Source organism: Morus notabilis, unplaced genomic scaffold, assembly GCF_000414095.1.
Source record: "Morus notabilis unplaced genomic scaffold, ASM41409v2 Scaffold1916, whole genome shotgun sequence".
Taxonomy (NCBI): Eukaryota; Viridiplantae; Streptophyta; class Magnoliopsida; order Rosales; family Moraceae; genus Morus; species Morus notabilis.
In genome coordinates, this window is record NW_010360874.1 from 64,193 (window position 1) to 78,037 (window position 13,845).

At 37.0% G+C, this 13,845-nt stretch overlaps 4 protein-coding genes across 4 annotated transcripts; all 4 read left to right on the plus strand.

Annotated features, from left to right (window-relative positions):
• The first annotated feature begins 1,208 nt into the window (after nt 1-1,208).
• Nucleotides 1,209-4,837, plus strand: LOC21386890 (probable zinc metallopeptidase EGY3, chloroplastic). Its single transcript, XM_010097437.2, has 6 exons — nt 1,209-1,844; nt 2,352-2,549; nt 2,640-2,864; nt 3,235-3,473; nt 3,992-4,146; nt 4,323-4,837. Exons 1-6 carry the CDS (start codon nt 1,317-1,319, stop codon nt 4,676-4,678), a joined length of 1,701 nt encoding a protein of 566 aa, XP_010095739.1. The 5' UTR covers nt 1,209-1,316; the 3' UTR covers nt 4,679-4,837.
• Nucleotides 4,838-6,579: 1,742 nt separating this feature from the next.
• LOC21386891 lies at nt 6,580-7,747 on the plus strand. The gene is made up of 2 exons (XM_024165171.1): nt 6,580-7,626; nt 7,712-7,747. Exons 1-2 carry the CDS (start codon nt 6,580-6,582, stop codon nt 7,745-7,747), a joined length of 1,083 nt encoding a protein of 360 aa, XP_024020939.1.
• A 188-nt stretch (nt 7,748-7,935) lies between these two features.
• LOC112091471 lies at nt 7,936-8,815 on the plus strand. Its single transcript, XM_024165176.1, has one exon. It carries the CDS (start codon nt 7,978-7,980, stop codon nt 8,782-8,784), a length of 807 nt encoding a protein of 268 aa, XP_024020944.1. The 5' UTR covers nt 7,936-7,977; the 3' UTR covers nt 8,785-8,815.
• A 1,395-nt stretch (nt 8,816-10,210) lies between these two features.
• LOC21386892 (F-box protein SKIP22) lies at nt 10,211-12,214 on the plus strand. The gene is made up of 2 exons (XM_024165173.1): nt 10,211-10,567; nt 10,874-12,214. Exons 1-2 carry the CDS (start codon nt 10,303-10,305, stop codon nt 11,956-11,958), a joined length of 1,350 nt encoding a protein of 449 aa, XP_024020941.1. The 5' UTR covers nt 10,211-10,302; the 3' UTR covers nt 11,959-12,214.
• Nucleotides 12,215-13,845: the final 1,631 nt, after the last annotated feature.

Sequence of the window (13,845 nt, forward strand, 5' to 3'; positions counted from 1 at the left end):
CCATGATTCGGATCAGGGGCTGAATCCCCTTTCTAAACGTCCCCCAATTTATATAAGTAGCGGGATGAGTAGATAAATAAAATATCATTTCTAAAAAAATTGAGACTATGTATAGAGGCACACACGAGACTAACCTAGAAAATAATAAAAAATTATCTTCAATCTCCTAGTCCTAACCAAAGATTTCAAACCATTGAAGATAGTAAGACGTTTAGTTTATGAATTTAAAATTATTCTCATTTTATGTGTATTTTTTATGAGAAAAAATATTGTAACGAATCACGAATTATGATTCAAATTATAGTACGAATCTACTAACTAAACGCGCGCTAAAAGATGTGTTTATTTTAGAATAAAATAATAATTCAAGTCATATTATTATAATATTTTTTTATAAAAATTTTAATTTTTTTTATTATAATATTATATATATAAAGTGTGTATATTTACAGTAAGTTGTGTATATTTACACAACTTACTGTAAATATAAAGTGTGTATATTTACACGTAAGTTGTGTATATTCACACGTAAGTTGTATATATTTACATGACACTTGTATAATTGTACAATCGTGTATATTAACATGTAAATCGTGTATATTTACATATAAATCATGTATGTTAAGTTATAAGAAACGACAATGTATATTAATCCTCAAACCATGTTTTTTTTATAGCAATTAGTGAACACATAGCATGAAAATATGTATATTGACTGATTTATTATATTTCATGTTAAATATACATGACTTTACATGTAAATATACATAATTTACGTATAAATATACACAATTTATACACGATTATACAAGTACCTGACTGGTCAAGCACTTTCTAAGTGTCTGACGAGACAATCTATAATTTAAGTTATAACTCAAATTATCTAATATATATATATAAGCACGGAAATCGGCAGCCACGAAAAAGATTCTGGCCCCGTTCATTTCACTGATTCGAGTTTAGAATTTAAGTTTTGCTACAGTAAAAAGCTCTCACAAACAATCACATCTAACTTTTTTGCTACAATAAAAAGTTCTCACATAAAATTACATCTCAACTCAAATTAAAAACTCAAATCAGCGAACTAAACGGACTCCCATTTTTCTCACTTCATTCCCTTCCCCGTCCCTCTCAATGACAGTAATTCTCGTGGGGTATTGGTCTTTCCTTGGCAACACCTTCAACATCCATTCCACTTGGCACTCTTCTCCAACCTTCTAGACCATCCTCTCTCCTCTTCCAAGCCCGCCTTTAATGGCCTCTCTCGTCTCTCGTACTTCCTCAAACGAACAACACCAAGAACGAGCTCTTCTCCAATGGCGACTCTTTCAATTACCTCCCATTGTTCTTCTATACCCACATGGAAGAAGAAGAACAAAAGCTCATCTTTCACCAAGATCAATCCACTTCGCAACAACACCCACTTCTCCTTTTCTCTCTCGAGAAAATCAGCTCTCGGAAAATTCTCCATTAAAGCCGAGCTAGATGAAAAACCCACTTCTTCTTCGTCTTCTTCTACTGTGTTTTCAGAGAAGCCAAGTGATACTGAAGAAACCCAGAAGAGTGAAGCGGTTTCTGAGTCTGAAGAAGAGGAAGAAGAGCAAGAGAAGGATTGGAAGACGGACGAGGAGTTCAAGAAGTTCATGGGGAATCCGTCGATTGAAGCGGCGATAAAGTTAGAGAAGAAGAGAGCGGATAGGAAGCTCAAGGAGCTAGACAGGGAAAGCAGCGACAGTAATCCACTTGTTTCCTTCTTCAGCAGAGCTGTGCGAGAGAGCTTGACCAGAGAGAAAGAGAGGTTGGAGAAAGCTGAGCAGAGCTTTAAAGCTCTTGACCTTAACAAGGTACATACTTCTCATTAACTATGGCTGTTTATAAATAGAATGTCTTATATTGTTGGTAGTCTAAGGCCCGTTATTTCGTTTGTTTGAGTTAAGAGTTTGAGTTAAAAGGTGAATTTACATGAGAGAAAGCACCTTTTTATAAGAAAAAACATTATAGCAAAAGGTTTGAATTCTGATTCAAACAGTGAGATGAACGAAGCGTAAATCACTTGCATATCATGTATTTGTTTTGACAAAATGAGAATTTAAGAGCAGTTAAAATTGAAAGACGGTCATGTGATAAATCTGTTGGTAATTTAATGATTTGCATTGACGAGTACAATTTAGAAATTTTAAGGTCCTAATAGACACAACCCTGAAGTTTAAGGAGGGTAATGTATAAGTAATATATTTTATTTTGGTAATTTATCAGGCTTTCATTGTATTTTGTTTGCAATGTTGTGATAACCAAAAAGCAACAAACTTTGTGTACTCGAGTATCTTACTATGTTTTATTTGATACTACAGTTGAAGAGCTGTTTCGGTTTTGATACATTTTTCGCGACTGATGTTAGAAGATTTGGGGATGGAGGAATTTTCATTGGAAACTTGAGGAGACCCATTGAAGAGGTCATTCCTAAATTGGAGAAAAAGCTTTCTGATGCGGCAGAAAGGGATGTGGTTGTATGGTTCATGGAGGAAAAAACAAATGATATCACAAAACAGGTACTTTGATATGTTATATTTTCATGCAGTATCAAAGTAGTCTTTCTTTTTTTAGGAAATTTAAGATCTCATTTGTTGTCGTTTTCTCAGGCATGTGTGGTGCAACCTAAAGCAGAAATAGATCTCGAGTTCGAGTCAACCAACCTGAGTACCCCGTTGGGTTACATTAGTGCCATAGCCTTATGTGTTACAACTTTCGGGACCATAGCTCTGATGAGTGGCTTCTTCCTTAAACCCGATGCGACATGGGATGACTATATTTCTGATGTTGTGCCTCTCTTTGGTGGCTTCATTTCCATCTTGGGGGTTTCTGAGGTAAGTACTTCAGGCAAATATTTTGTTATGCAGAACTTTCAAGAGTCTAATCTAGAAAGTGATATAAAACCTTAAGTTGATTAAAAGCAACAAGTAGGAAAAGAAGAAGTTAAATAATTTGCAAACGGAAAAAGGAATAGAGAAAGGGATACTAAAAAAACATGTACGTATATCTATATCAAATCTTCATGATTTACACCTTTTGATCAAGAAGATCTTAATAGAGAACGTAATTTAATGCATTTAAGCCGGTGTAAGTTGTTTCCTATTTCGTAGACTTTGGCGTCTTTGAAGGCAAGCTAATTAGCTGTCTCTTATTTGGTAGAATTTTGCATGTTTCTTGCATGCTTACAAAGTTCATCTCATGCAGATAGCTACAAGGTTGACGGCAGCTCGTTATGGTGTGAAACTGAGTCCATCTTTTCTTGTGCCATCCAATTGGACGGGGTGTCTAGGAGTGATGAATAACTATGAGTCGTTGCTACCTAATAAGAAAGCTCTCTTTGATATTCCGGTGGCACGAACAGCTAGTGCTTATTTGACGTCGCTAGCACTAGCAGTCGCAGCCTTTGTGGCTGATGGCAGCTTTAACGGGGGTGATAACGCATTGTAAGTTACTTACCCTTTATATACTGAAAATAGATTTATAATTAAAAAAAATAAAAATAAAAAATAAAACTACTATGCTAGAGTTACCAAACAAGTTAAAGCATGCTTTCAGAGGGTTATCATCTTAAAAATGGTAGCTTCTAAAGAAAAGAAATGGACAAAGGTGACAGGCTTAAAGAAATCATTTCTACACATCAAAAGCATCTTTGTTCTTAGTTTTGCTGCTGAACATCTTTTCTGACTTGTTTTGTTACCCGGCGGACAGCATGTTTGTGAAGCGGGGATAGGTGCCGTTCCAACATGGCTCCGCCCCTGCTGCAAATGCCTAGACAATGTTAAACACACATCTCTATAATTTTGCAACCATTGTAAGACCATGGATAGTGCTAGTAAACTGTTCAGAAGTGCATTTTAACACAACCCTTTATTTTCTGGACTTGCGTTGTTATATATCAATGTGAAGTGCTAAACCGTTGTTGCTTAATTTCATCAATCATTCTTTTTTTCTCTGTTTGCAGGTATATAAGGCCTCAGTTCTTCTATAACAACCCATTGCTTTCTTTTATCCAGTATGTTATCGGACCTTACACAGATGACCTTGGAAATGTATTGCCATATGCAGTAGAAGGTGTTGGAGTTCCTGTTGATCCCCTGGCTTTTTCTGGGCTTTTAGGTGAGTCATGTGGACTTCACTATTCATAATATCCAATCCTTTTCCCTCCAGAAACTTTTATTGCTTATTAGATGGGCTCTATATTTCCTTCTTATGCCAGCTATGTTCAGTAGTACAGAAAACTCATCGCTAATGGTCAATAACAAATCTCTCTTTTGACTTCATTTTTTCAACAGGAATGGTGGTGACATCTCTGAACTTGTTGCCTTGTGGAAGGCTCGAAGGAGGGCGCATAGCGCAGGCCATGTTTGGGAGGAGTACCGCGACTCTGCTCTCTTTCGCAACTTCGCTTTTGCTTGGCATTGGAGGGCTGAGTGGAAGTGTCCTGTGTTTGGCATGGGGTTTGTTTGCAACCTTTTTCCGCGGTGGAGAGGAAATACCTGCGAAAGATGAGATCACTCCATTGGGGGACGACAGGTATGCTTGGGGTTTCGTCCTCGGTCTCATCTGTTTCCTGACTCTCTTCCCCAACAGTGGAGGGACATTCTCTAGCTCCTTCTTAAGTGGGCCATTTTTCAGGGGTGATATGTAAATACATTTTATAGAATTGTAAAAATTTTCAGGTTTTAAGTGTTTAATTTGTTTTCTGTAGTTAGATTTATGCTCTGCAAGCTAATTCCGAGAAAGGAAGATCTACTGTATATTTTTCTTTTTAATTCTCCCTTGAATGATAAAATGTTCAAAAAGTGTATAGAAACATGAACCAACATAAACTATTGTTGATCTTTTTTGATAGCATCAACTATTAATACAAGATTGCGTTTGCGTGGATCTATCCAACTGACCAAAAGATTGAGAAAAAGTAAAAAAATTCAACTGACTAAAATATTCTCTTATTGTTAGTTAAGTAGGAATATAATTGGCGTTTTCTTGTCTGAGTGTAGCCTACTCAAAGAATTTGGAAGAAAACTAAAAGAAAATAAAAGAGAAAAGTCCTGGACTGAATATAAAATAATAACCATTCAATAGTCATTCTTTAGTGAGCTGTGCCGCATTGATCTCAAAGCAACTTCCACAGACGCTCAGGTTCAGCTCCAACTCAGAGTAATGTCACTAGCTTGCCTCTATATATACATATATATATATATATGATGTTATATATTATATATATACATTTATATATATTTGTTGGTGAATCACTTGCCTATATATTTGCTTCCTACCTCATTCATCTTTTGTGTTTTGCGATATGATTGGAGGCTTCTTTAGTTAGAACTACTGCATTATGCATTTGTATATTATCTCAATATTAATATAATATATATTGCAACTTGTACCCAAAAAAAAAAAAAAACAGAGAGAGAGCACACATAGAAACGTGTTAAACTTAATCTTGTTAACTTTGATAGTCATGATTAATTAAGAATTAAATGTGCTGACTCAGGTTCTCGACTAGAACTGTAAAAACATTTATCAATGATTAAGAAAAAAACTGTAAAATATTTAGAGGCAGCAAACATAGACAAAGTCTTACTGATATCATGAGCATATAATTAATATACCGTTTCTAAAATCTCACGGACGAGAACTCTACCCACTTCGATATTCCACAAAATTAAGTCGGGCCACTCAAAATCTAATCTCAAAATGTCCACTTTTAACATAGTTCATAAACCATGTTTTTCCGACACATATATATTCTCTCTTTTATATTAGTATAGATAGATACATAATATAAGATTCACAAGTTTTGAAATGTTCATAAAAAAAATAGAAAATAAAAAAGAAGTGTAGCCTGTACCGGTCCAGACCCGACAGTATAAACTTGCACCTCTAGTATGCTCTCATAGAGTTGTGATTGTAGGTTTTATGATCCAAACAACATCAGCCCCAAACACTACAACCTCATCAATCAAAAGCTTGAAGGTTTCGGTCCCATTCATTTCACTTATTTGAGTTTAGAATTTGAGTTTTGCAACAGTAAAAAGTAATCATATAAAATCACATCTCAACTCGAATTAAAAACTCAAATGAACGAACTAAACGGACCCTTAATAATTCAAGACTCGTTACGTGAAAAAAAAAAAAAAAAAAAAAAAAAAAACACACAATTTGTACAATTGCATCTCTCTATACCACATAAAATAAATACATAAGATACTGCATAAATAAAAAGGAAAACCATAAATATGTCTCCAAGCAAGTAATCACGTGTTTCACAAAGGTTAAAGTAAAAGAGATATTCCAAATGAAAAAAGAATAATCATATGGTCAAGCAAAGAAGCATGTGTTCTAGCAAGTAAGTATCTGATGCCATGCATTTATACACACATATCTCATCAACATGTAGTTTTTTTTTTTTTTTTTTTTTTTTTTTTTTTTTGCATTAATATTTCAGCTTCCTCTCTCGTTTTTTTCAGGATATATTTTCATATTAGAATTGGGAAAAAGTGTGAAACCAAATCTTCAGAGGTTGCACAAAAAAAAAAAAAAATGGTTAACCTTATCCCAATTCCCAGCAGCGTGAAGGAGACATGGGCGAGATGCAACCTGGAAGGCTCCATCCTGCTTAGCCTTTCCATCCAAGGCTTTCTCATTTTAGCCGCTCCGCTCCGAAAGCGAACCGCAAGACCTTTGGAAATCTTCCTCATCTGGGCGGCTTATTTGCTCGCCGACTTCATTGCTCTTTTCACTCTCGGACTCATCTCCAACAAACAAGAAGCAATCAATGGTCCCTTAAGTCACAGCTCCAAAACAACGTCTAGTAGTAGTACTACAGCCCTTACAACTAGCGGCGACATTAATGGCGATCTTGCTGCGCTCTGGGCGCCATTCTGTTTGCTCCATCTCGGCGGTCCCGACACCATTACCGCCTTCTCTCTGCAAGACAATGCTCTCTGGGTGAGGCACTTGGTCGGGCTCATAATCCAAGTTTTTGTTGTGGTTTACACCTTCATCCAATCCCTTCCGGCGAATAAGTTATGGCTTCCTATCTCTTTCATCTTAGCCGCCGGGATTATCAAGTACGCCGAGAGGACTCGAGCTCTTTACCTCGCGAACCTGGATTCTTTCCGGGGGTATCCGGGTCCCAACTATGCGAAGCTCATGCAGGAGTATTCTGCAAGGAGACAAGCCGGAATCCCGGCTAGAATCCACATGGTCCTTCAGCGCCGGGACGGGAAGTCCGTCCTGGAGAAGCGTCCAAGTACGAGTCAAGACAGTACTCTTTACGACGATGTCACGGTAGTGCAGCATGCTCATCACTTCTTTTTGACCTTCATGAACCTGATTGTGGATCAACTGGTACTACTCATCAGTGATCGCAACGAGAGTCGACACTACTTTCACGAAATATCAGCGGAACAAGCCATGAAAGTTTTATCCGTCGAGCTCAACTTCTTCTACGAAGTACTTTACACGAAGGCTGTTGTGGTGCATCGCAAGCTGGGATATTTCTGGAGGTGCGTGTCTTCGATCTCCATCTTTGTCGCTCTTTCGCTCTTCTTTGTAGCGGAGAAGCAGAGGTTCCGTAGTACCGATGTGAGGATCACCTACACTTTGTTCGGAGGTGCGATTGTTTTGGATGTCCTAGCTTTTTTCATGTTTGTTTTTTCTGATTGGACAGTCGTTTTACTCGATGAAAAAACTCCGCCTTCATTAAAGAACATATTCGAAAAATACCTTAAACTCAAGAGCTCGGAATTGTCTAATACTGAAACAAATGATCTCTTGGAGCGGGCTCGAAAAGCCGTGTTCGGAAGGTGGTCTGAAACTCTCTCTTTATACAACTTCATGGAATATTGCCTGAAAGAACTCCCGAACAAGAACGTTCCTAAGATAATTCGCTGCTGCCACACTTCCTACATCAAAGTGATCGATTTTTTCGGGCTCATGGAATTTCGAGAGAGGAGGAAATATGTCTCCAGAATTCAGGTGACTGCGGATTTGTGGAAATTCATCTTCAAAGAGCTACAAAGCGAATCCATGTTGACAGATGATACTGGAGTTTCGAAGATTATGTCGTTAAAAAAAGGCGACTGGATTCTCAGGTACGTCAAGGTTCCTTTTAGTGAATTGATCAATAATTACATAACCGAGGTCGATTACGATGGGAGCCTTCTGTTGTGGCACATTGCAACAGAACTCTGCTACAATGTTGATAAATTATGTGATCAAACAAATAACCGTCTCCGAGAAACTAGCAAGACGTTGTCGGAATACATGTTGAATCTTATCCGTGTGCAACCTACGCTGATGTCCTCCGTGGCGGGTATCGCGAAAATGCGTTTCGGAGATACTTTAGCCGAGGCGCACAGATTCTTCGCCGGTCGAATAGAAGGAGGATCGCTGGACTTTGAAGATGCCTGTACAAGACTTCTTAAGGTGGATACGGAGGATTATAAGCCTGCGACTGTGAAGGGGAAGAAGAGCAAGTCGGTGCTGTTCGATGCGTGTGTTCTGGCCAAAGAGCTGAGGAATATGGAGGAGAAAAATAGGTGGGAATTTGTGAGCAAAATATGGGTTGGATTGTTGTCGTACGCTGCTTGCCGGTGCAGACCAAGTCCACATCTCGATTTGCTCGGGAAAGGTGGAGAGCTTATTACGTATGTTTGGTTGTTGATGGCTCATTTTGGGGTAGGGAAGCAGTTGTATGTGACTGAGGACCATGCCACGGCAAAGTTGATTGTGGACATGTAAACAACATTGTCTGAAAAAGTTGTTAGCCAATCACAAGTTTTTTTCTTTTTTTCTTTTGTCTTTAACATTAATATAATGCACATGTAACATGAGTTCTTATATATTGTACTAGTACTACTTCATAAGTGTTGATGATCGGTTAACATTTGTTTGGTGACCGATTGAGGCTAGCTCAAGTGGTATTTAGTAAGTGTGTTTTACTTGCTTTTGATGTATTGAGTCACGCATCCAAGTTCCAAAAGATAATAATAATAATAATAATAATAAAGTACCAGTACGATGATCTATTTACTCGATGGCGATGGAGATATTGTTGAATTTCTGGAAGATTTTTGTCAACTTATACGCATTTATGCTTTGTTTCAATTGGTTTATGATGCTCATGTGAACAAGTATTTGCAATCGTTGTCGATATTTAAATATTGTATCTATTATCTAATTGCTTTTGGCATATATATGAGGTGTAGCAACTAACATTTAGATGTAGAGGTATAATACCATTTATAAATCTCTTATGAATTAAAATTCACTGTGCCTAATATATTAAAGTGATTCGGGAATTTGAACAATCCGATTGTGGTATTGGACGTTGGATTTTGATTGTTATTACTCGTATTCAGTAGTTCTTATGCTTATAATATAGTGGTAGTATTATTATGCAATTTTTCGTCACGAGGATGGTTGTGGGTGGGCAAGGGGCTGAAAGAAGATTTGGGTTACTCCATATTTGGGTCAATGGTTACGTGACACTAAAATTGAGCAAAAGATTTTGAGTTTTATATTCAAATAAAGGACGTCTCTTAACCGTCTTAACCGTGTGGTTTGTTATTACAAATTTTTTAATTAAAATATACATGGATACAGAGCATATAAAAATAGAAAGAATAATTAAGGTATTAGAAGTCCCTTAAGATCAAGAAATAATAAAAAAGATCCTAAAAAAAAAATTAAATTCCATTAAAAAAAACACTAAACAATGCCGCTGCTTAAGCATATAAAAATAGAAAGAATAATTAAGGTATTAGAAGTCCCTTAAGATCAAGAAATAATAAAAAAGATCCTAAAAAAAAATTAAATTCCATTAAAAAAAACACTAAACAATGCCGCTGCTTATCCTTAGGATGCAAAACGACAATTAATCGTTTTTGTTTGTTGGAACAACGAGATGTCGTTTAAAGTTGGGATATGTCATCCCCGCGCGCCATAAGTAACCGACTCACCGCGTTTGCTATCAATAATACTCTTTTCTTCTATTCTGTCCGGTCCTTATATCGTCGATCTCTGTTTCTTCTTCATCTTCTTCCGACTGCTTATCCTTAGGATGCAAAACGACAATTAATCGTTTTTGTTTGTTGGAACAACGAGATGTCGTTTAAAGTTGGGATATGTCATCCCCGCGCGCCATAAGTAACCGACTCACCGCGTTTGCTATCAATAATACTCTTTTCTTCTATTCTGTCCGGTCCTTATATCGTCGATCTCTGTTTCTTCTTCATCTTCTTCCGATCAAAGCCAACCATGAAACTCAGAGTGAGATCTTTCGATTCCAAAGAGATTCTGAGAATCGATATCACCAACGATTCATCTCTCCAACAGCTCAAAGAAGCCATTGCCCAAGCAATTCCATCCTCCTACCCTTCCTCTCTCCGCCTCTCCCTCAACCGGACCGACGAGCTCCGCTCCTCCTCCTCCGACGACTCCCTTCTCTCTCTGGGCATCGCCGCCGGCGACCTCATTTTCTACTCCGTCGAAACCCTAGCTTCGCAGGACCGCGAAACCCTAGGTAAGAGATTCTGAGAATCGATATCCCCAACGATTCATCTCTCCAACAGCTCAAAGAAGCCATTGCCCAAGCAATTCCATCCTCCTACCCTTCCTCTCTCCGCCTCTCCCTCAACCGGACCGACGAGCTCCGCTCCTCCTCCTCCGGCGACTCCCTTCTCTCTCTCGGCATCGCCGCCGGCGACCTCATTTTCTACTCCGTCGAAACCCTAGCTTCACGACTCCCTTCTCTCTCTGGGCATCGCCGCCGGCGACCTCATTTTCTACTCCGTCGAAACCCTAGCTTCGCAGGACCGCGAAACCCTAGGTGATCCGCCTCCGCCGGATTCTGCTCAGGTAATTAATCTCGATCCTCGTGTTGATTCTGAATTAATCGTTGAGGATTCTGGTGGAAAAAGTATGGAAATTGATGGTGATTGTGTCGATTTCGTGGGGGTCAAGTTTCCCGAGACCTGTTTTCTGAGGAGAGTGAGGAGGATGGTGAGCGAAGAGTTTGGGGAAGATGGTCGGAATCACAAGCTTATGGTGATTGCGGTTCATTCTGTGTTTTTGGAATCAGGTTTTGTTGAATTTGATGAATTTCATTTTCCTAATGAGTGGAGTCCTTCAATGGCTTTTACGATGTCTTTTCGCTATACACTGCCTGAAATTTTGGGTGATCAAGATTGCACTTTGAATTTGAGAGAATCAGTTGTTTTGAAGTATCAGATTCTAGGCCGTTTTGTGAATGTCCTTGGGGCTTTAACTAGTGGCGGTTCTGTAACTTACCGGGTGTGTTTAGATGAGAAAAAGTATGCACCGGCTATTGGTTCTCTGTGTGCTAAAGGTGATGAGTTTGAAAGAGAAGTTTATGGGTTGTGGAAGGTTGTGAGGGATGGGCTTGGATTGCCTCTGTTAATCGATCTTTGCGCAAAGGCGGGATTGCCCTCTCCCCCGTGTTTTATGCGGCTTCCGTCGGAGCTTCAGATGAAGATATTGGAGTTCCTTCCCGGTGCTGATATCGCAAAAGTCGGGTGCGTCTGTAAGGAATTGCAGTACTTGTCCTGCAATAATGATTTGTGGAGGAGGAAGTTTGTTGAGGAGTTTGAAATGGGGATGGTGGGATCACAAGCGGTTAGCCATTGGAAGACGGCATTTGCCAATTCAGCATATTGGCAGAGGAAGAGAAAGGAGGAGGAGGCTGCGGCTATAGGGCGGAGACGGTTGCCCCATTATGGTTGGCCCATGTTCGGTCCCATAAGAAGGGACCCTAATCCATTGGAAGTGCCGTGGATAATTGGTGGAGATTATGACCGTTTTGTCCCTCCTTTCGGACGACCAGGTCGACTTCCTCTGTTTCGGAGGACCTTTTCACCCCATTGCAATTTGGGAGGATTTAGTGGTAGTGGCTAATCAGGTTAAACTTTATAGCAGTGGAGTTGTTCTGAATCTTAGTTGCTTTTCGTTTTGTGTTTTTTTTTTTATATCTACGCGTCTAAATTTAATTAATCTTCCAATGGAAGATTTTTGCCAAGCATAGGTTATATACTCTGTTTTTTATCGGTTTTTAATACTCATGTAAATAAGTTGCAAACTTGCAATCGCTTATGATGTACATCTTTTTCAATCGCAAAGCAAAGCTTTAATATAATAGTACCGTTTTTTAGCTCTCTTGTGATTTGTAAGTTAAGATTTCTCTGTGCCAATTTAGATAAAATGCTTCAGGATTTTGAACAAACTGGCTATGGTATTTTACGTTGAATTTTATTGTTAGTACTCCTAAGTGGTGGTTCTTATGCAATGGCATTGGCGTATTTTTTACGGGGTGATCAATTGTGATCAGATGTATTTTTGAATTTTGCTTCCATATTATGCATTTCCTACCTATTCGCTCAACTTCAACTCCTATTACCAAAGATTTTCTTTCTTTCCTTTTCTTTTTTGGTAGAAATCAGACTTTGTTTTTTTTTTTTTTTATTATTTTGTTTTTGCATGTTGTGTTCCAATTTTAACCCGACAGTGTAATTTTTGCTAATCAACACGACAATGTATTTAGAAATAAACAATGGCGCTCGTTCATCCTTCCCTTATCCATAAAACGACGATTGTTCCTTTGCGTTTGTGGAAAACGATACGTTGTTTATTTTAAACGACATCAAACTTAACATTCTGAAAACGACAGCAAAAGTTTAAAATACCTTACTATTGGTAGAAAGAAAAATCAAAATTTCCAAATCCTACGAATACCAATAAATAATTTCATCATTAACATACATAAAAAAAGCTTTTCTTTTTTTGGCATGTAGCATCACAAGGAGACTTCTCCTTCTTTTTGACACATGTCATCATTTCCATTTTTTCGTTTTGTTTGCTTATTTTTGTAACATCTTGATGATCCCCTACTCAATTTTTTTTTTCCTAAATATGACCCATACAAATATTATTTTTCTAATTGTTTTATTGATATAAAATCTTCTCAAATTTGTTCCTACCTAAATATTTTTTCTTTATAACCCTCTCAAATACTATTTTTTCTGATATACCCCATAAACAATTCTCTCTCTAACATCCTCCACTAAAAATTTTGTTTTCCTTTTAACTATACTTACTTAAATTTTTTATTTTTTATTTACTAAACTAAATTCTTGTAAAGATAATAAGCCAATGAAAAAATAAAATTTTTAAATCTTTTTATCTAAAAAAATATAACATTCTACATGCTCAACTAGTAGTAAAAATAAAAAAGTGTCGAATATCTTTTCCCAAAATAATTAAAATAGATAGAAATTCATGTGATTCCACTACTGCAGTGAAAACATAGAGCCCGTTTAGTAATGTTTTCAAAATGATTTTGTTTTCGATACAAAAATGAAAATGAGATTGTTTTGAAAATTATTCTGAAACTGATTTTAAAATTACGTTTGGTGATCTTTCATGAGATTGGTTTGAGTATAATAAAAAAGTGAAATCATGTTTGGTTATATTTATGTTTTTTTAGTACATGTAATTAATAATCTTAAATTAATATATTAAGTAATGAATAATTGAAAATTATTTAGCAAATAAAAATTAATACATTATTAATAATATAATACTAGATAAATTATCATTAATGAGTACCTTAGTAATTAAACTATATATATAATAACTTAATATGCTAAGTAATTAATTATAAGTATTTATAATTTATTATATTCTGTTTACTACTTAAATTATTAACCTTTAGTTACATAATTAATTAATTAGTTAATTAATTACTAATGTTTATTTAATAATCTATTATTTGATATATCACATGAT

Excerpts from the sequence above, each read along its gene's own strand:
- LOC21386890 (XM_010097437.2), top strand. The coding sequence starts at position 1,317 with ATGGCGACTCTTTCAATTACCTCCCATTGTTCTTCTATACCCACATGG. Across the intron at positions 3,474-3,991 it reads AACGGGGGTGATAACGCATT|GTATATAAGGCCTCAGTTCT; the intron begins GTAAGTTACTTA and ends CTCTGTTTGCAG. Across the intron at positions 4,147-4,322 it reads GGCTTTTTCTGGGCTTTTAG|GAATGGTGGTGACATCTCTG; the intron begins GTGAGTCATGTG and ends TTTTTTCAACAG.
- LOC112091471 (XM_024165176.1), top strand. The coding sequence starts at position 7,978 with ATGGAATTTCGAGAGAGGAGGAAATATGTCTCCAGAATTCAGGTGACT.
- LOC21386891 (XM_024165171.1), top strand. The coding sequence starts at position 6,580 with ATGGTTAACCTTATCCCAATTCCCAGCAGCGTGAAGGAGACATGGGCG. Across the intron at positions 7,627-7,711 it reads AGAGGTTCCGTAGTACCGAT|TCGTTTTACTCGATGAAAAA; the intron begins GTGAGGATCACC and ends CTGATTGGACAG.
- LOC21386892 (XM_024165173.1), top strand. The coding sequence starts at position 10,303 with ATGAAACTCAGAGTGAGATCTTTCGATTCCAAAGAGATTCTGAGAATC. Across the intron at positions 10,568-10,873 it reads GCAGGACCGCGAAACCCTAG|GTGATCCGCCTCCGCCGGAT; the intron begins GTAAGAGATTCT and ends GCGAAACCCTAG.